Here is a 22,176-nt window from a genome sequence, read left to right on the forward strand (position 1 = left end):
CCTGGATCAGCAGTGGAAGCAGGAACAGGTGTTTATAGGAATTGGAAATGGATAAACGTATTGCCGTGTGAGTTACCTCCTCCATCCCTCTGCTGAGATTGGACTGTGCTACTTGATGTTCTTTTCTTGTTAAAAATAGAGGGGCGGTATTACAGGATTTAGTATCTCCATCTGATGCTCACAGGTCAGTTTTATACTCTAGTATCTGTGGTTGCTCACTTCTGCCATCAGGGTTGAAGGGTCTGGGGCTGAGCAATGCCTGTATGGGGTCCGCCAGTGCCTGTAGGACACTGGTGTCTGAAGCTGCCTTGCTGAACCATGGTGCTCTCCTTGGTCTTGTAGGAGCGGTGGGAGAAGGAGTTGGAGTTCAGAGTGCTGGAGCATGCATGGAGTGTTGACCAGCCTAACAGTGCTGGCTTGATGCCTGCACTCCTTTTGGGGCTGGAGGGCGGTACCTGATCTGGGCTTATTTAGGCCAGAAATCCCCTTTGGGCCACCTCTCTACGTCTTCAGGCACATGAACCAGTCCCAAAGCAAATGTGGCTGCTCGGCTTTCATAGTTTGCAGAGCAGCAGTTAATACCCCAATTTAAGATTCAGACTCTCTCACACACACACTTTTTCCATCACTGTACAAATAAAAGATTTAAAAGATGCTTACAACAAAGTCCTCCCTAGCTTGAGCATCTTCCAAGCCAAATGTATGTCTGAAAGCAATCCAAGGTGGTCAAGATGTTGTCTTTGGATAGAACGGCTCTGTGGCAGAGCCATAAGGGCAAAACCTGCACAGAGTTTGCATCACATCACAGCCTGGTCGTGTGTGCACAAGCCCCCTGCTGTAGACGGTTCCTCTCCTTAGCACTGTTTCCCCATAATGGGAAAAGGGCTTAAAAGCACTGGTCAGGTACCAGGGTGTGAAGGTATGGTATAGCTTTACAACAGAGCTTTGTTTATACACTTTTGCATTAATGATAGCTGAAGTTCTAAATTGAGGCAGGTCAGAAAACTGCTGCAGCCAAATGCAACCTTTGGCCATGTTACTCACTGTACAGGGCATGAGGGAGCATGTGTCCTGGCAGAGACAATATTTAACAACTCTCCCTCAACTATGTCAGGCCAGAAGGCAGAAGACACCTGTTTACTGCTCAGCTGGGTTATCCCTGTCCACCTCTGGCCAGCCCTGCCCACTTTTTGGACAGGTTGGGTGTTATAACTCTCAGTGGAAAGCAGCTGCAGGTGCTTTCTCCACTACAGTTTGCTTTGCTGGGAACTTATGCACAAACTCAATCAGTTTAACAGTAAAAACAAAATGTCAAAAACAGTACTGCAGAGATCTGGCAGCACTGTCCACTGCCCAGTCCAGACTGCTTTGCTGCAGCTGGGATGTAGCAGGGCCTGCTCCTGGCACATTTGTGTTGGGTAGGGCACATCCTCTCCAGTGGCTTTCTGCTCTTCCTTCCCTGCAGTTACTTTCTTGTGATAGGGTAGGTAACAGACTTAAAACAGACATAGCTACTCAGGCAGCAGTGCCAGACGCAGTATAAGGCACTCCCGCCTCTCAAGCACCTCTGCTCCAATTCACAGCATTTTTTCTTTTCCAGGCAGATAACAATTCTATCCTAGCCACCTCGACCAAATATTTAAGAGATAAGGAGCACTGTTTGTCTTCAGCAGCAATGACTGGACTCTGCTCATACACCTGGGATGCTTTGCTAATGTGTCCCACAGGGTAGTTTCAGGTCAGGCTTAGGTATCCCAACTCTAAACAACCCTTTTCCTCTTCTCTGTGGCATTTCCCACAACCACCTTCTCCTCCTCCAGCTCCACAGCAAGGCCCAGCAGTCAAATACAACTGGCAGCTGCTGTACAACCCACGGAGAGCTGCAGAGCTCACGTTGGCTTTGCTGCTTGTCTGTGCTGAGTGGAGCGGGAGAGGGCATGGGGGAGTGGCAGGTACAACAGAAGGCACCACCCAGTGGAGCACAGACCTACAGGGATCCACCCGCAAGATCCACAGGCAGGCATTTCGCTCTTCTTCCCCTCTCCTCCCATAAAATTAGGGAAGAGACAACATTCTAATGACAGTTTGCTGAAATATGCACTCCCTGCTGATTTGACATTGGGCAGAAAAAGTGTCTACAGAATCAATTTTTAATAAATGTAAACAACTAAATTATGAATGACAAAAATATAACTGAACAGTTAAATATTAATCACCTAATTACTTAAATTAATACTTTTAGTGCAATGTTGTGATAGAGAGTTTTACTTACACTGTGTTGCTGTTCTGGCTGGGCAGGCATGGGAGAGGACAGGACCTCAGTGGCCTCCCTGGTGGTGGGGCTGGGGAGCAGAACGCTCTGCTGGCGCTTGCCACAGCCCCAGCTGCTGTGTGGTTGTCCCACAGGTCTCGTAACACTTGGTACTCCTCCTAAAGCCTCTGGAACCAGATTCATTGAGAAAGAACTTCAGTTTTCTGTTAAAAAAGAGAGCTGTCAAGAAAATGTCTGAACTGGCTCCAAACCAGAAGTCAGCCTGCCCTCCCCCCCAAACTTTCCCATCCCAAAGTGCAGTGTGTGATGTGCAGGGCTGTATCTGTGCTCAGTGATCATCTCAGGAAGACCGAGGGTGCTCCAGAGGGAGCTGGGAGTGCAAAAAGCTCTGGCTGCTTCTAAGATGGCATTGGGTGAGTTTATGAAGGAGATGGTGATCTGTGAGCTCTGCTGTGGAGGCCCCCTCTATACTCCTATCTTGACACATGCTGCAGGGAGCTTGTGTGGTGAAAAATTGGTCACCAGCATTCCGAGGGTTGTGAGCAGCAGCAGCGTCTGCAGGTACTTGCACACAGCACTCGGCTTCCTCCCCTGCCCAAGAAACTAAGAAAAGAATTTACTGGCGCTCTTGTCCTTGTGGGTTGGCTGGCTGCTTTGTTTGTTTTTAATCTAATAAAAGGAGATCTTAATATCATAGTAAAATCGGTACAAAGCTAGAAACTTGCCCCTTGGCGTTTTGGCAAAACATTATTGAAAATGTAAAAGCCTTTAGCAGAAACAACAGAAGCACAAAGAAATTGCAGAAATAGGATGAACAGGTTGTGTTCTGGATGTTGGAAGGAGCAGGGAAGAGCATCTAGCCAGGATCTGAGGTGCCAGCAAGACCCACTAAGCTGGAGGCTGGATGCCAGCTCCACAGTGGCTCTGCTCCACAGGGACATGAGGCAGCAGTGGTCAGGAGTAGGGGCCCTGCGAGGGTCGGGGTGGGCTGCACTGTAGAGCAGTGGCTGGGCAGGAGGGAAGAGCACATTGCTGGAATGACAGGAGCCACAAGGGTGGCAAATGGCTGGGAAGAGCCATACAGTGGGAAGACAGTGTGGGCATAGTGGGACCTGGCCAGGGGGCTGGAGACAATGGAAAGGCAACTAAGCTATCCTTAGGCTTGCAAGTACATGGATTGACCCTGGCTCAGTCTGCTCCCTATCTGGAAATTAAGTCTTGGACAGAACTTTAAAGAGTGTTGTTAAATCAGGAAGTGAAGCATCTCTTGCAAAAGGTGGAAATGCTGAAGCAGCATTTCATTGCGCAGACTCACCCATCACTGTGGGATCCAAGTGTGGCTCTTTTTGCTTCATCTCTGTTTTCCTGTGCCTCCCACCTCTTCATAAACATAATTGGAAGTACAGTGTCATGAACATGCCATCACCCAAATTGTCCACTTGGCACCATGATCACTCATAAGTACAATGATTTCCAGGGTGACTACTGCCCAGTCTGAGAGCTGCAGCCACTCCCCATGACTTCAACTCACATCACATGGCAGGCTGCTGGAGGGAAAGGCTTCTGAGGCCGCCAGCTGGGCTGGTACCTAATTTCTGATTGAACAGCAACAAGTTCACGCAATGCAAAACCATTCCCATCCCCTTGTACTCACTGACTTGCTGGCTCACAGCCTGTGCACATTTTGCTTCTGTGCTTCTGTATTTGGCATTTCATTCTGGCCACCCAAGCTTCATCCACTGAGCACATCAAGTCCCAATGGGGCTTGTGGAGCTGCCCATGGTCACTGTGCTCTTTTCCATGGTTTCAAATGTGATGAGTAACCCTATCAGGTGAACTTCCCTTTTGAATGCATCACTTGAGTTCACTTTGTGCTCTCATGGTATTGCATTTTCTGATGGACTTTCTACAGGTATGGTTTATACTGGTGAGAAGGTGAAAAGGGAGAAGCAGGACTGCTTTCTGCCCACAGCATTATAACATGATGCAGTGAAGTTGATTTTTGGAACAACTCTCTAAAATGAGCACCCTAAAATGTCGAATAAATCCTTAAACTATTCATCACTGTTTTTGGGGTGGCAGTTAAGTCTTTCAACACTCTGCAAGTTTCTTTCCCCAGCAGTAATTTTGCTGGTGAAGAAATATAGCTCAGGGCACTCCACAAAGGCCTCAAAATTCATGTTTTGTTTTCATTACCAAAAAAATGCTTCACTACATTAAAGAGCTGCCCATTAAAATGTTGTACCATGTCTTCCCTGTGCCCTGTCGTTGTTGGCAAACCTTCCCCCGTATGGGTGGCGGAGCCAAACAGCAGCTGTTGCCTCGCTTTGCAGAGAAAGGGCAGCAAAGGGGTTTAAGCCACAGCCCAGCTCGTTTAGGTGTAAGATCTCAAAATGGCCACACAAATTTGCTAAATAAATGGACCGTACTGAACCTTAAGCTGCTCTATCAGTGTTTCTTCTGCTTTCAGTCTAACCCAGTACAGCAAACTGGCCCACACGCCTAAGGAAATACATTAACTATCTAGTTCCTGGAATAAAATTCAACACTATACTATATAACACTATATAACAGCAATATATTTAACTGTCTCAGGTAAATAGTCCTAAAGTAACAACAAAAGAAGAAAAAAATGAATTACTGGAGGCTTACCGGGCCTTGGGATTATATAAATGAAATGTTGCTGCATGAACTGGATAGTGGTTTTGGATATCACTGAAAAGCTAGAGGTTGAAGAAAAACAGTAAACATTATAATTAGTGTTTAGGGGGGCATTTGATTATTCTCATAAGTAGCTCAGACTCTCTGAATGCTGACATGGACATGAGAGCAGGTGGTAAAACCTGGAGCTTACTTAAGAGGGCAGAAAGGTTTTTAGCTGAATTCTGTGGGGACTTGGTAAGTCCAGTTCTATTTAATATCTCCACAGTTAATTTAGAAATAAACTGCATGTTAATTAAATTTGCAACTAAATCAGCAGGTTGGAAGATCAGAGCGTGGTGCAGCTGCATAGAGCAAATCTCACCATGATCCCACACCCCAAAGCAAGTGGCACAAGGTGCAGTGCCAGCACCAGCACTGCGTGTGGGGGGCAAAAACCAGCCCCTTCCCATCACCTTCCCCAGTCAGGCTGTGGTCTCACATCTGCCCCCCTCACTGCCGGGCCAGAAAGTTTGGGGTGAGGTGGTGGTGCTGGAAGGAGGGAGACAGTGGGGCTGTGGCTGTGACATGCCATTAGCAGGGTTTGGTAAGCTTGTAACCCATGGCAGGGGCAGGCCCTGCCCTGGTCTCAGCGAGGGACATGGGAGGATTGCACATCCGAGTTGAAGGGACGGCTCAACAGTGACATCCAGCAGGCTGTGGGATGGTCTCTCTGAGAAACAGAGAAGTCCTCACTTGTGGGGTTATTTAAGACTTGACTTTGAAACAGGATACACTCTGCAGTTGGGAACAATGTTGCACTGTCAGAGAGATGGACTCAATTACTTAATAGGTCGTTGCTGTCCGTCTCCTGCGATTTTCCTTTCAAGAACATATATTCAGCTGGGTTATTTCTCATGGGAAGACAAAGTGTTCTGAGAGCAGCCAGGCGTTTGGAGGGCAGAGGCAGGAAGAAGAACAGCCAGGCAGATGCCCGATTTGCTTTCTGCAGAGCATGCTGCTCAGGACGTGGAGAAAGCTGGAGTGATGTAGCTGATGTGGTATTTTGGTCCTACAACTAGCTGACTCCCCAGTTTCACTTCCTCTTCTTTGCTCACAAAAGATTTGCCATGTTGCTTTCTCCTGCCAGGCTCTGATCCACAGGACTACTGGTGGTGGGACTGTGGTCCCACAAGGCAGTGCTGCAGATGCAGCTGGGTAACCATTTGGTTCTCCATTAGCAGGACATGGTGGACAGGGATGTACAATGGCGCCAACGGTGTATGTTCTCACCAAGTTACTCTGCCAGCCATGGTGTGAGCGTTTCATAGGTGCTTTCCTTTTGGAGTCATGAGCCTAACTCACAGCCCTGATTTGGGGCAGAGTGAGCTTAGCACCAGGCAGCTGCAGCTGTCTCCTGCTAGTGCGTGTACCTGCATCTACTTTGTGTGTGTGAGCATGTGGGTGCACATGTGTCTCGGAGGCATCCTTCTCTGTGCACTTGTTTGTCACCAAATTAAGATACTGTGTTACCTTATGCACATTGAATTGATACAACTAAATTGGCTGCATGTTCTTAACCCCTGAGGGTGTAATGAGATTTTGTCTCTTTTGCCCATTTCTTTTTCTTTCCTTTTTCAGAATAAGTCGCCTATTTAATGGCACAGAGCCTATTGTCTTGGACAGTTTAAAACAACATTATTTCATTGATCGAGATGGTGAAATTTTCAGATATATATTAAGCTTCCTAAGGACATCTAAGCTACTGCTCCCAGATGACTTTAAGGTAAGGAAAGCTATAGTCTGCAATCCATTTTTTCCTCCCATTCTGTCATTTGTTTTGGTGTAGGCTTGACCTTAAACACACTTAAGAAAATTTTTCTGTTTATTGTTAAGATTTTTAGTACTTATGTATTTCACCAAGGATGCTGTTACTTAATAAATGGACCAATGGTTGTCATGGATACCACAAAAAGTTAAGTGATGAAGCTTACGGCTAAATCAGTTTTTCTAAACTAATTGTATTTTCTCACAACAATTAAGAAACAGCATCAGCAGCTAGCACTTACCAGTGTTTAATGCTCAGATTCTGAAAAAAATGTTTTAAATTTGATACCTAGAGGTCTTAAATTGTAGAAGTCATTTTCAGTTGGTATAAAAAAGAAACACCCTTAAACAAGCCCATGAGGATTTTTTTGTTAGATATAGCTGATACAGATACTTTGATTTCAGGAAGTAATCTTTTACACAAAATTTTCTGGGGAGGTGGAATTTACTGAGGGCTTTTTAAGGAGCAATGCATGCTTCTATGAAATAATGGTGCTGGTTGTTGCTTTGCAAATCCCAATTGTTCAAACGCTCTCCTTCTAGCCTTGTTCATTTGGCTTTGCAGTTACAAAACTTGCAACATTGTCATCCTTATGTATGAAAATTAGAGGACAAAAGTGCCCAAACTGTAGATGACAAGATTCAACAAAACCACTGAGTCCAGGATGAAATTATTAATAAACTGAGATGGCAACAGGGAACTGCTTAGTTAGAGGACATGGAGAATTGCTGGGAAGGAAAGTTCCTGTGCTGTGCAGAAAGATTTCACTTTGCATGTTGGACTAGGTAGGCAAGATAATTTGGCCAGTCATGGCTGAGTCACTTCAGATTTGTGGTTGCTGTGGTGGCTTAAGCTTTGGAGTACAGCTGATCCTCATGCTGCAAACTGCTCCTCAGCCATTCTTGCCTAAGTTATGAGTATAATCGCATTTGACCGCAGCGTGGGAGTGTTTACAGTTAATGTTGAGCAGATGTGCTGTGCGATGGGAGCACACATCTAGTCCTAAGGCAGGGAGAAGTTTCGGCATTCACAGTGGTTTTGGAGCTCCAGCCCAGAAGGGCTGTTCTCAGCACTGGTCTTTCTGGGGAGCAGCAGGCAGGTTGGGGAGGCTGGTCTGGGAGCTGGGGTGCTGCAAAGCAGGGTGAGATGAGCCAGAGCACTGAGGGGTGGATGCAAGAAAAGCTCTTTACAGAGAAATGAGAGAAAACACACAGGTAGGAATGAAGCTAAAGATCAGAACAGTCCTGTGGGTTTTAAGATGGGTCAGGTAAAGGGGGGTGGGTGGAGAAGCAGCATGCTTCTCCAGAAAAGCCAGAGAGATGCTTTAGTGGCAGTGTTTTGAACCATCTAGTGGGACAAGAAGGTGTGAGAAGAGAGAGTAGAAGAGATGTAGTTTGAGCTGATCGTGGCCTCAACCAGCATTCAGATTTCAGAGGTTCTGTGAAACAAAACCAGCAGGATTTGGTAAGAGCCTGGAGATGAGAGTGCTGGCAGATGCCAAAGACTTGTCTGCGCAGTGAGCCGCTGGCAGGGCTGGGAGAGACTCAGGAGAGCCGGCGCTGTGCCCAGGCTCAGTCCGTTGTTCCAGACCATCTCTTTGCATAGGGTTAACTGTGTTTTATTTAGTTCCCCTCTGGGAGAGGTATAGAGCAAACCCCAGGCTAATGAGGGCTCAAGAACAAAGCAAAGTATTGCTAGGTAGGGAGTAACTAAATAAAAATGCATAGAAGAATGCGCTGGAAAGCTATATTAAAACTGCATTGTAAACGGATTTGACTTCACAGAAATCTTGTAATTTTACCAGCATGATTAAAGTGACAGAAGACAATAATCAAAGGCAGAAAATGGAATCACTCGGTGTTTCTAAATGTAAAACTCTATTTAAGGTATAAAACCTGACAGGTTTTCCAGTGAGACTTGCATTAAATGTTCTTTATGTCAAACAAAGCATTATCAAGTGTTTTGAATATTTATTAGTTTTTACCCCTTAATTTAATCAAGCAGTTTATTAGCCTCAAGGTTTAGCCAAGTTGCTTTTCAACTTGAATTGCTGCTCAGATGGTTATTTTGGAAAGTTTGGAATGTTAGTACTGCACCAGCATTATTGTGCTTGCTATTTAAGTGTTGTTTTCAGATTAAGTTAACACTGAAATGCAGAGAAAGTGGGGTATGTGTTCCTAGGCTAGTGATTCTTTATTATCAAGTCTGACTGGTGTGTTTACAGTGAATATTAATTACATTTCCAACTACTAATAAGCCAGAACTTGAAAGTGTTTAGTATCTGACAGGTCACCCAGCTGAAAGCAACACTCTTATAGTTCACATAGTTTTCCCAGGTTTGGGGGATTTTAAGCCACATGAAGTAGTCTGAGAAATCACCATGAGTTGTTAGGCTTATTCTCCTCTGCAGCCAGCCCACTCTGAGCAAAGCAGTGGCCAGCAGCCTGGAGCTGCTCACAGCTCCCTCTTCCTGCACCAGTGCAGCTTCCTGCACCTGGGACCTTGACCAATAAATGTCCTTGAGGAGAGTGTGGAGCTATCAGCCTCCAGTCTGCCACAGTGCTGGGTTAGGGGGTGACTGGCACAGGAGTTGCCTCTCCTCTGCAGCCAAAATATTCTCTGCCTTGGATCTCCCCCTGCCATCAGGCTTGTTTCCACAGAAAATTTATGAGCAGCATCCGTCCCCATCACTGCAAATATAAAATTCAGGCAAAACCAGGACCTATCATACCTACTTACTTGAGACTCACTCCCTGCTTAGAGATTGTCAAACAAAAATCATCATAGACAATATTACATTCTGTAACAAGTTTTCCTTGGCTAACCACAAACAGCTCCATTAGCTACCATAGATGGTGCTTGACTCTGGGCTGTGCTGCCACAAGATTCACCGTGTTAAAAAAAGTTAGGAAGATAGGGAAATAATCCTTAGAAGAAATGGGAGATGCATCATTGTCCTACAAGACATTGTAGACAAGACATTGGATATTGTATAAAATGTGATGTGGGATGGTGCTGGCTGCTCAACAACACTGCACTGACACCAGGGCTGCAGCCTGTCAGAGGGAGGGTACAGTATTAGTGTGCATTTATCAGCATACACCTGAGACAGAAGCTGGGACAGGCTGCTCTAAGGCTGAATTTCAACTTTGCCACTGCTCAGCAGCCTGTTGCAGTGAAATGTGCCTCCCTGGCAAGGTCTCTTGTGGGTTGAATTCTTCTACTTGGTATTTCATGTTAAAGTTCTGCAAATCATCAGAGTAGGATTTTGTATCTACAGAGCAAGGGTGGAAATGCCTGTGTCAGTATTACCTGGGCATCCTGAGCATCCTGGGTAGACAGTCCAGAGCTGGGCATCACTTCCAGTCCGGTTGCAGATGCACAGTACTCCAAACAGTGCATAAAACCTGAATGAGAAGATTGAGTACTTAGCAGTGTGTTGAGTCCATTACCCTGCTCAAGCAGAGGCTTTAGAGAACTGGACCCTCCCCTCACGCTGTAAGCCATTCATTCTTTGTTCCTGGTTTAGCAAAATCCTCTTCCCTCCCATTGTCACATTACATAGCAGTGCCCTAGCCTCTCAGTGGAGAAATAGTGGATGTCCTGTTACAGGAGCTGGAGCAGGTCAGGGTGGTGGGGCAGGCTGTACTGCTGGTGGCTGGTCCAGGCAGCCTGCAGCACATGGAGTGTGTCCCTTCCCAGTACTGTCACTAGTGAACAGCAATGAATTTTTTTCCTGCCTAGCAGAAGACACTTTTTAATTCCCTCTACTTGTTATGGTGCAACAAATTCCCTTTATTTATTGCCACTGCCTGGTAACAGGTACCCAGACTCCCTGTTGCCACAAATATGTATTGCCTGTTTGCCCAGCACACCTCAGATTCCCAGCTTATGTTACAAATCCCTGCTTCCAGGTGTAGAACCATTCCCAGCATATTTGTGCTCAGCCCAAGTGCGAAATAGACACAGAGAGGAGAGTCTTGTTTTAGAAACTAACCCAAACACGTCGGCTTAACCCAGACAGTTCTGAGCAGATGCACACCTTTGTCCCATGGAGCAAGTGATGCTCCAGCACAGCCCCAGTTTCCACACAGCCATCTGAAATGTAACTGTATCATTCTGGGAACAGTAGTGGAAGAGCTGTTTCATTTGAAAGCAGGTTGTCTTATCACAAAATTATATCAGAATATAAAACTTACCTGGTATGTTTTAGGAAAAATGATGGCTAGCAGGAGTCACTCCAGAGCTGCATTTGATGCAGTGGGCTAATAGCTGGCTGTGGGAGAGGGGGGGTGATCCTGGGTTTGTAGATTTAAGCTGATCCCATGCTTAGTAAACAGGGAGCTTCACTGGTGGACAAAGGAAAGCAGCATTGGTTCAGCAGAGAGTGCTGATTTTGGAGAGTAGGGAAAATACCTTCCATCAGGAAATGAGGCTTTGGGGCTTATGTTGTCTTCCCTAGAGACCAGTTAATGCAGCCAGCCTCCACACCTCTATGTCTGGCCTGTTCCCAACTGCTTGTTTGCAGATACTTTCTATATGATTTCTTCTTTAAGCTTCCTAATGTTTTTCATCTTCCAGCTACTTCCCATGAGTGAGTTTGTTGCCCTCATTTCTTCCTGCCTGCTCTTATCACTCTTCCCTCTCAACACCTTCTCCTGTCCTTTTTTCTCCCTTAGTGGGGTGCATATTGTTCCAGCCTTAACAGACATCAAAGAGATGTAAAGGATCTGATGTCCCTTTTGTAATGTGATAACCTTGCCAGTGTCACTGTGAATATTCATACATCTCCAGGCTGTGGGCAGCCCTGGGGTGAAGGAGCACCTCTGCACTACTGCTGTGGGTCTGTGGTGCCAAATTTGAACAAAGCTAACTACTTTGGTTCAATAATACCCTGCAGCAGCAGATTTTACAGGTTAATTCCAAGCTGCTATGAAGAATTGCCCCTTTTTGTGCTGCACATTCATTGGCCTTTGATTGCCCCTCTTCCCTGAGCCCTGGAGCAGCGGTGCTGCCATTATTTTTCATGTAATTTTGGTCCTCATTTCTTGATTACTTCTTGTCATCTCCTTCTTTCCAGTCCAGATGATTCCAGTCATTTCACTCTTACGATTTTTCATTTAATTTCATTGCAGTGGTGGAGAATTGGCCTTTATGCCCAGGTGCTGACCTACAGCACACTCCACAAAAATCCCGTAGTGTTACCTGTGGTGCAGCATTTGTATCTGTAAGCAGGGGTAAGGGCCAGGAAAGCAAAGGGCAGTTCTTTGCAGAGAGAGGCTGGTGCAACTGGGAATTTGAAGTGCTCAAAGCCCAAGTGAGGTGATGGACAAAATGACTGGGAAGTAAGTTGGTGGAGTGCACAGCTGAGCTCCCAGCCAGCAGGATGGTCACTACTTCCATATAATTTACCAGGCTCCAGAGTAGCTTTAAATACATGAATAGTCATGAAACACAAGGAGCAGCTGGGATGCTGCAGCTGAATTTGAGACTCAGCAAATACAGGTGAGAAGTGAAGCTGAACTGACATCTCTGTTTTGTAACATGTGCAAGAGGTGACAGCAAAGCCTGAGATCTTCTCTTGTAAGATCAGAAGTGAGTATCTGAGGCCAAGAGTGAAGATTAGAGCTCAGGACATCTTCTGTTACATTGGCAGGCTTTGCTTATTGCAACCAGTTATTTTGATTTCTTCATCCAAAAGTAAAGCCTTCTGGCATTGTGGGATAATAAATTAAAGAATAATTCGGTGCGATGGGAACTTCATGGTCAGCTCGAATAGGTTCAACACTTAACACAGTGTGGTTTTCTGTGTAGGTGTAAGAAGACAAAGTATGTGGGTACCTGTTGCCTTTGCACTCTTGCTGACAATACATAAGCCTAAGTAGGTCAAACAGAAACAATACTCAGTTTTAGAAGAGAACTATAAGCATTTCTAGTTTCTCTCTCTCCCTCTCTCTCTCTTTTTTTTTTTTTTTTAACTCCTAGGACTTTAATCTTTTATATGAAGAAGCAAAGTATTACCAGCTGCAGCCAATGATTAAGGAACTTGAGCGATGGAAACAAGAGAAAGAACAAAGGAAACATTTCCAGCCTTGTGACTGCTTGGTCGTAAGAGTGACTCCAGATCTGGGGGAAAGAATTGCATTGAGTGGGGAGAAAGCTTTAATAGAAGAGATTTTCCCAGAGACCGGGGATGTCATGTGCAACTCTGTGAACGCAGGCTGGAACCAGGACCCTACCCACGTCATCAGGTTCCCACTGAACGGATACTGCCGGTTGAATTCAGTGCAGGTAATGGCCTCGTCGTGCTGGCTCATCTATTTGCTGGGCTGGGTTTTTTTATTATTTCTTGTTCAATTATATGCAAATTATTTGCTTCTGCCCAATTACCTTCAGTGCTTATACTGCAAGGAGACATTTTCTGCCTGGTGAGATCACAGTCTTTCAGGTTTTCCTAAGTCTAAGCAGAAAAATAGATTTAGATTTTGTGTATGTTAGTGCCATGCTGGTCTCATAATGGTGTTATACTGATAAATGCTAATTTTTTTCATCAATGTATAGCCTGCAGCAGGTTTTTTTTTTCCACTAAAGTGCCCCCAGGAAGACAGAGAGAGTTCCAAAAACTACAAAAAAAAAATCTCCACACCATTTTATAGAAAATGCAACAATGTGTAAATGCATAATTTATGTCTCACTCATAATTAAATGATGGTGCCTGCGGGATGGACTTAAAAAAATTGATCTCTGCACTTTTTTTTTTCAAAAGGATGTTCTATAAAAATTGCCCAGAGTATTTTAAACAAAATGTATTTCATTTTATACTCAGAGTTTTGACATTTAGTTTAAAATTAAACATATGAAACAAAAGAAGATAACTGGACAGATAGGTGGATAGTAGTGGAAATAAATATGTGGCCTGTGTTTAGGTAGCAGCGTGATGGGCAAGAAATGGCATTTCATAAGAGATCACTGCCACTGCAGCCAAAGCTTTGGTGTTGTAGCTGTCCTTGGGCTGCAGAGAAGGAACGGGGTTGATGATGCTGTTAATTTGTGCACTAATTAACAAGGGCAAAACAGAGTTCTTGGGTTTTGCATGTTTGTCTTTAAAACATGCTGCAAGTACTTGTATTATGGGAAGTGCAATCAACTTATAGGGGAATATTTCCAAAGTTACTGTCCCCAGCAGATGAGCTGTGGCTGCATATGTTAGCTGGGCTGTGGGAAATGCCTTAGTGGTCTTGATATACTTCCCTGTGGCCAAATACCCACAGAAGAGCTGTCTCATGGGATGGGCTGGCCAGGCAGGCCATAACAGCAAGGGAGGGCAAGGATCTAGAGCCCTTGCTTACCTTACTACACAGGAAGTTGAGGCATCCTCCATCTCCCAAGCTGCCAGCTGACAACATTTTTTGGAAACCTGCAGTTACCAGAATATGTAAAGGTGGATGGAGTTGTTTTAACAACCTGTATTTGACACTGACACCTCCCTCCTTGGGGCAGCATTCCCTGGTGCTCTGGACACTAAGAGGCTCTTTTGTCTGAAACCATTCTAAACCCAGCTACTTTTGGTGATTTTTGGTTCAAGACTCCCAAGTGTTGTAATTTGGTTGAACTTCAACAGTCCAGTGCCTGTGGTTAACTTTGCACAGTCCTTGGCAATTTATACATTTGGCAAGGTTAAGTTTGGGCTGCCCCAAAACCAGAAGGCTGGAGGTGGGTCAGCAGCAGATTTGTCTCCTAGCAGTGGGAATAGGGCTGAATTCATCACTGTGCTGGGTGGAGAAGGGAGCAGCTGCAGTTCAGCAAAGGTAAGTACATGGGGAAGCATGTTTGTTTCTCAGCTGCACTGCCCATGAAATAAGAGTTTGATGTGTGCAAGAAATCAGAATAACTGGAACAATAAAGGGCCCACTGATGGGCTCAGCCCTGCAAGCAGCCAGTCAAAGTACTGACGTCCACATGGCTAAGCACTTGGCTCTGTTTTATCCAAAGTGGCATACTGGTAGGAAACGTGTGCTTATAGTAAAAGCTGAATGCTAATTATTGCTATTATTTGAATATGTTTTGAATTAAATTAAAATTCAGACAGAATCAAAGAGTCTCTTTGCAGGTTCATGTTGTGAAAAAAAAAATTCTGTCCAAGAGTCTACAGTCTAATATTATTAAATTATATCATTTTACTAAATTACATCATTTTACTATATAATTAATATAAAGTGGTTTTAAACACTTTCTGTAAAATGATGCTTTTCTGAGACCAAAGGCTGATGAAATCAGCAGCTAATTATCATTGGCTCTGATGGCCTCTGGTCACTGCATAGGCACTGCCCTTCCCCTTCCCAGGATATTTTGGCAAAATAGTATTACATCAGAAGTTGAAAGCACAGTGAAGTAAATGCACAGACTTAAGGGAGATGGGCTAGAAGGGATAGTGGTTGAAAGAGCGAATAATTTCCAAAGAATCTCAGAGTGATGCAGTAAGTCTGCCTGCTGTTTGACAAGATGCATCACTTGTGTCTCCCCATGCCCTGCTGAATGTATTTGGTAGGAGAACTGCTATATATTCTTTGGATGTTAGGAGAAGAATTTCATTAAGTGTTTTGTGTCAGGAACTGTGCATATGAATAAAAAAATTTCAACACTGAGTAGGTAGTGGCAGCCAAAAAAATTCAGTAGCTCTTAAAACCCATTTGTAATTACATATGGGTATAAAATTTTCTTAAGATTGAGACTGTTTTTTCAACTCCTTACAGCAGGTTCTGGTGAGATATTTAAGCTTACCTTGGAGAAAATTCTGTGATGCTTGTGTATGTTGAGCATTCAGCCTTCATAATCAAGAATGTATTTGTTAGGATTCTGCAAAATTTAAATTAGATGTAATAAGTGGAAGTATCATGTTTCTATTTGGAAAACCTTCCAACAAAATCAGAGTCAGTATCTCAGTGTGCTCAGGATACTGGAAAACAGGGTATATTGAACCATAGAACAAATCCTCTATTTAATATTGTGTGTGTGTCCCTGTACATAGGAGAATCACAGCTGATACTCGTTTATTTTTTGGCATATTCTATGTGATTCAGAGACACTCACTGGTTTCCCTCTGTCTGTATCTTGGCTTCAGAAAAAGTGAAGCACATAGAGCCCAATTCACTAGATGGCATTTAAATCTGCTGATGTTCAACATGTCATTCAGTCTCACACAGACACTGGCACATACAAACCAGTGCTCAGCACACATGGAAACTCCTCATTTAGGAGGCTTTCTCCATAGACCTGAGCTCAGCCTCATCCAAGTTACACTTAAAACTCCACAATATTTAAACATTCTCTGCATTGTTTACAGGATTTGGCCTGTTTTGTTTCTTGCTGAGAAAACTGATGATGGTGAAGTTTTAACACTAGCTGATAGCCTGCAGTCTAGTCCCTCGAGCGCGCAGGTAGCAAAAATGAATTGCTTTGTTCTGCGTGCACTGCTCTAAGGTGTAATGTCTACCTGGATTGTGTGTTTGCAGTGAGCTGGCTTAGTAAAGATGAGTCCTATGTTAACAAGCAGCCTTCCATAGCTTTGGACTGAGGCAAGCCAAGGGCACCCCTGTGCTTGTTTTGTCTTACAAGCAAATTGATTTAAAAAAGTTTTTAGCGAGGATTTTGAAGTCATGTCTCTCTCTGAACTCTTACCTTTCGAACCTCTGTTTCACTATCCAGTTCAATGGAAGAAGCCTCCTTTCCTGTAGCTGGGTTGCCTCTCATCTTCATCTTGCCAAGTCTAGGAACAGGATACATAATTACAGTCAAAATACGCTCCAGCTTGTGAAACAGCAGTCTGATGACCATAGAATCACAGAATACTAGTTCAACCCCTCTGCCTAAACAGGATCACTTAGGGCAGGCCATGCAGGAACACAGGCAGGCAGGTTTTGAAAGTCTCCAGAGGAGACTCCACAAACTCTCTGGGCAGCCTGTTCCAGTCTTCATAACCCTCATGGTAAAGAAGTTTTTCCTCATGTTGGAGGCGGAACTTCCTTTGTTCTAGCTTATACCCATTCTTCCTTGCTCTGTTACTGGGCACCAGCAAAAAGAGACTGGCTTCTTCCTCTTCACACCCACCCCTCCAATATTTATGGACATTAATAAGACCCCCTCTTAGCCTTCTCTTCTCAAGACTAAACAGTCCCAGCTCTCTCATCCTTTCTTCATAGAAGAGATGTTCAAGTCCCTTACTCATCCTCATAGCTCTCTGTTGGACTCTCTCCAGCATGTCTTATTCCTCCTTCCCTCTCAAACTCCTGCCTTCCTCTTTGAGCCAGGAGCAAGAGTTACTGTCTGCACTCTATTTCTGTCCCACAGGCTGCACACAGCCTAGACAAAGCAAGAGAGTTTTAAGCTCTCTCTCAATACATTTTGATAACCCACTCTCCTCCCAACCCTTCTTTTAATCTCTCTGGGTTAATTTTTCTTCCGTACACTGGGGTGCTATTTTGATCTTTCAGTTCCAACTTTCTTACAGTATAAAGCAAATAAAAATCAGGGCAAAAGTCAGTGAAATTTGGCAGATGCGACTTTCTGAGAACATAAATCTGTGTGTACCAAGGCCAGGCAGGGCTCCCTGGGCAAGTTATTTGCAGCAGATTCTGCATGGCCTAGGCAAAGCTGTGCTAGAGCAGCTCCTTTCCTTTGCCTGTCCTTTGCTGCCAGGGTAGCAAGTACAAGGTTTTAGTTGCCACTAATAACCCAATGGATTAAAACACAGATGGCTAATATAGGCAACCTCAAAGCAGGGTACCCATGGATTAAAAAGAGCAAATACTGCTATGATTTGCACTACGATACCACCTTGGAGACAGCAGTCCTTTCAAATCAGTTAGCACTAATAAAGGCTCTAAACTGATGTTTCTGGAGAAATCAAAGCCAACATTCAGTCTGAAGATGCAGTGCACTAAGAAACGCACCTTGGCCTCACATGGGTCTGTGTGTGAGGGTAAAGACAGAGGTCTAGTGTGCAAATCTTTAACATCATCATCTTGGGCCTTGAAATGTAAGACTTAAGTACTACTGTAGTAGGTGTAGTAGTACTGGCTACTAAAACCAAAAAAGCGAGCAAATGCTGTAACATAAACCTGTTGACCCCACCTGAACATGGGTATGCTGCTGAGACACTTCTCTAGGTTGAGTGAACAAGTTTTAAATAGCTTAGTCTCTGTCACTGTGGGTGGAAGACTCATGCCATATGAGGACGCTGGCGTTCCTCAGGGAGCTGCTGCTGCTCTGGACTTGGGAGAGCTGCCAGAGAGAGTGAGCACAGCATCTCCTCCAGTAGATCTTGCACTGCAGATCTACAGGTGGATCTAGCATCTGCTCTCACGTAAGACCAAGAGCAGCCTGTGTGCTTCCTGCTCTGCTGGGAAACCGTATATCAACACACTCACCCATGTGAAAACACAGCCCCAATCATATTGCCAAGATCAGTATATCCTAAGGTAATGTGCTGTGTGACAGTCTCAGAAATTAAAGTTGCCTCTGGGTTCCTTAAATTCATGCATCTGAATTGCACCAACTTTTCTTTAGAAGGAAGAAGAGAAAATACATATTTGGGCAATACGAATTAACCTCTTTCTTGGGCCAGAATGTTTCCTTATTGTCCACGGCTTGGCTCTACATCCTGTCCCTGCCATGCTTTGCTAAAAGCAGCACTCCCTTCCAGCAATGGAAAAATCACAGTAGTGATTTCCATTAAGACCTGGTGGAAGTTTCACTCGGTCTTCTAATACATTTTCATCTGCCAAGGAAGAGCTGAGAAATGTTTTCAGCCCCTTTCTGTCAGACTGTTCATATTACTAATGAATAATGGGCACTCTTTACTACAACTTAAACCCGACGTTGCTTTCTATAAGCAGTAAGAGATAGCATCAATATCACTGCAGTCCAGTATTTTACTATATAATGTACTAAGCTGGTCTGCAGAGTGCTTATTTGTTTGATTAATTTTTGTTTTCTACAGAGGTTTGCTGAGAGCGAGACTTTAATCACAGTGTAGTCATTTAAGAATAAGTTACAGAATTATTGCTGAATAATATTCATTCAATGAGGACTCAAAAGACTAAAGCCATCATTTAGATCTGGTGCTCCTGAATGCTTTTATCAGTAAAATTTGCTAAATATTAATCTGTTTTTTTTCCCCTACATTGCAGGTGCTTGAAAGATTATTTCAGAAAGGATTTAATGTGGCAGCTTCATGTGGTGGTGGGGTGGATTCCTCTCAGTTCAGTGAATACGTGCTGTGTCGTGAAGACAGACGACCACAACCTACCCCAACAATCAGAATAAAACAGGAGCCCCTGGACTAGACCCTACCTGTACTCCTTTGTAACCGTAGAAGTGTTTAATAGTCCCTTATGTGAAACACTAAGGATTTGCAAAACAGTATTAGCAAAAATATTTTGACTTGATGTTGCCGATTAGTGGTATTCTGAAACTACCTGTCACATAGCCAGCCATGAGATGCATTTGAAAAATCAGTTGTCCATTTTTCACAATGAAATTCCTGAGCATGCTGGGCGTACCAGGCCTGCTGGGGATGTACTCTGGGCTGAACAGCTGTGGTGGTGAAGAAGGCAAAGCTTCATAAACCCCTGACCCTTAGATTGGACTTCTACAGAAAGACCAATGAAGGCAATCTGAACAGATCAACAGGAGAAACGGTTCTGCCAGTCTTTCCAACGATCCCCCAATGCTGTGACGCCTCCAAGAGGAAGATGGTACATTAAAAACTGCACTGAGGATCCTCCTGATGACCACACCTCCTTCATATCAGACGTGCTTTACACCTCCATATATTACGTTACACTTCCGTGATTGTACACACTCATACTAGCAAATGGCTTATTTTTATACAACATTTCCAACTGAAATATCTATCTCTTTGTGGACAGAATCCAGAACCAGAAAAGGACCGATTTATAGTCAACTGGTGCTCAATACTAAAAATACACACACAAACAAAACAAAAAAGGAACAAAAAATTTGGCAAGGCCAATTATGGGAATATTTGCAGAAGTAGGGATCTGGAAGCACAAAACAAAATGCCACCTGCCATCACACAAGGGTCAAATACCTAACGTGGAGCTGTAGTTCTCTTAAAGTCAGTCTTGTTTTGACTCAAAAACTGTAAAGTTTTGCATCACAAAGAAGTGTGGTTCTGCCAAGCGAGCTCTGCCACTCCTTGTTACTTATTTACTAACCATGTGATAAGCCCATATTTAGGAGGAAACATTAAGAATTTTGGACAAGCCTACTCTTTATGGGTCAGGAATTTTTGCAAAGAAATGTTAAAACCCTCTACTGCCATTGTCTGATGAAAGCAGGCCACTTCTTATTTAGGTTGTTTTTCCTCTCTTATTTTAAACTATTCTTAAAATACTGATTCTGTAGCTGCCTGCTACCTGTGTAATCTTCTCTTCAACAAAGCCCACTGTCTGCAGGAGGTTACTGCTCCTTCCATGCATCAGTATCGACTCTTGACTTGCAGGGCTTCCTAACTCAGGAGACAGCACCATGTTTGCAGGTGCAAGGTTATAAATAGCATTCTGCTAAATCCTGTTTATTGCTGTTTAGCATGATTGGGTCCTCAATATCTAATTCATGTGTTAATCACAATTTAGTTTCTCCCACATTAATTTATAGAATACTGTTGTAGATTATTAATTTTAATAAGACTCTTTTTAGACGCATAAATACATCCATTCAGAACAAGGGACAGAGTACTGAATGGTCAATAATTCTTTAATGCCAAATGATTCAAATCAGGCAATAGATTAAAAAAAAACATGTTTAAGACTAGTATTTTCAAAAGTCATGGGCTGTCCTGACCATCCAAGGTGCAGTCTAAGCAGGGGTCTGATTTTTGGAAAAGGGCTGGATACCTGTCCGTGGAAAATCAGACCTCCACAGGTTTTTCTCACCTAGGTTACTCAACTCAGAAATCTCTCCTGGAAACCTTAGCCAATATGTATTGGCCTGCTAACTTAGCAGAACAGTTGAGCAAATCTGTCTACTTTTAAAGAGTTGTATTTTATTTTGTGGTTTTATACTTGTATGACATTCTAAAGTTGCTAGGCACTGCCATATTTGAGTATATGGCACAACATTCACCTTTGTATGTAAGATATCTGTAGAATTGTATATTATACATTTAATATTGTAAAGAACTTAACGTATAATTGTCATGTATTTGTGTATGCACATTTCTTATACAGTACTTCATGCCATAAACATTTCTGTAAAGTAAATGATCAAAAATAAGCAAGTAGGGTGGAACACTCACTGTTATCTCCCATCTTGTTTGAAAGAGGTGAGAACTTTCAATTGCGTCTCCTCCGGCCTTTGGCTCCGTTCAGCTTGATGTAGCCATGTTTTACAAAAAGAAAAAAAAAAGTTGTTTATTTATTACTTTCATACATTGAGTTCACTTTAAGTTCAAAGTATCTTTAAATAATCCAATTACCTTCCGTGTTTTATCCTACATATGCTTTTGTCCTGTCCTGAACAGGGAGAGCAAGCACCAGTGGTGGCTGAGCGCTCCTCTGTCCGTGTGTCCTCTCCCTTCCTTACCTCTCAGCCTGAGGAGAGGTGAACACCTCACTCACGTTTACATTTAAAAAACAGGGGCCCAGTTCCGCCACTGGTGCTCAGGCCAAGCCTCCCCCAGGGCAGTCTGCAAGCAGGGCAAGACACTGAGTGCTGGGCACGTCCAGCTCTCACCAGCAGCGCTGGCCAAGCTGGAAGAGGGCTGATGCTCCCAGATATCTGTAGCATTCACAGCACTGCAAGTATTTGTGGTTGGATGGTTTGTTTTTCTTCAGTTTGGTGTTTACTCTTTTTTTTTTTTTTTATATAGCACAATAAAGCAGCTCCAGTACTTAGGGCAGCTTGCTAAGGTGGCACCATAAAGGGTTCTGGGCTGTGCCAGCTGCGTTAAATGTGAACTTGAGATGGAAAGTTTGAGCTGTGACATCACAACATTGACTGCACTAAGGCAAGGAAGACATGTGGAAACAATCACTTGGTTAAAAGAAATATGCCTTTAAAAAAAAAAATAAAAATTGAGCTAGGACATGTTCTTTTTGTTTAGTAACTTCAGGTCACTTATTTAAAATTTATTACAGTTTCATTTATAGCTTTTTTACTTATTTCCCTTTATTTTTAGGCAGCAATATCAGCAAAAGCTGATTTGAATTTTTACTTCTGGCCTTAAACCACAGCAACATAATTAAGAACATTGCTCAGTGTCGCTAAAACAGGTTTTAAAATACCATAGAAGGTCCAGGAAAGCTGTGGTGTGCAGCCAGCAAAAGCTTTTATTATGAAAGCCTAAAAGTAAACGTGGCCTGGTTTTTTGCCTAATTTGATTGAACAAAATTGTTCTGCTTCTCTGTTGCTG

At 43.6% G+C, this 22,176-nt stretch overlaps 1 protein-coding gene across 1 annotated transcript in view; it reads left to right on the plus strand.

Annotated features, from left to right (window-relative positions):
• KCTD15 (potassium channel tetramerization domain containing 15) overlaps positions 1-19,480 on the plus strand; it is a 35,865-nt gene extending 16,385 nt beyond the window's left edge. The window contains exons 3-5 of the mRNA XM_010006168.1: positions 6,554-6,698; positions 12,726-13,031; positions 18,929-19,480. Of these exons, the coding sequence (XP_010004470.1) occupies positions 6,554-6,698; positions 12,726-13,031; positions 18,929-19,084 (607 nt within the window). The 3' untranslated portion in view covers positions 19,085-19,480. The remainder of the gene's footprint in view (positions 1-6,553; positions 6,699-12,725; positions 13,032-18,928) is intronic.
• Positions 19,481-22,176: the final 2,696 nt, after the last annotated feature.

The sequence above is a fragment of the Chaetura pelagica genome, unplaced genomic scaffold (assembly GCF_000747805.2).
Source record: "Chaetura pelagica isolate M959 unplaced genomic scaffold, ChaPel_1.0 scaffold139, whole genome shotgun sequence".
Taxonomy (NCBI): domain Eukaryota; kingdom Metazoa; phylum Chordata; class Aves; order Apodiformes; family Apodidae; genus Chaetura; species Chaetura pelagica.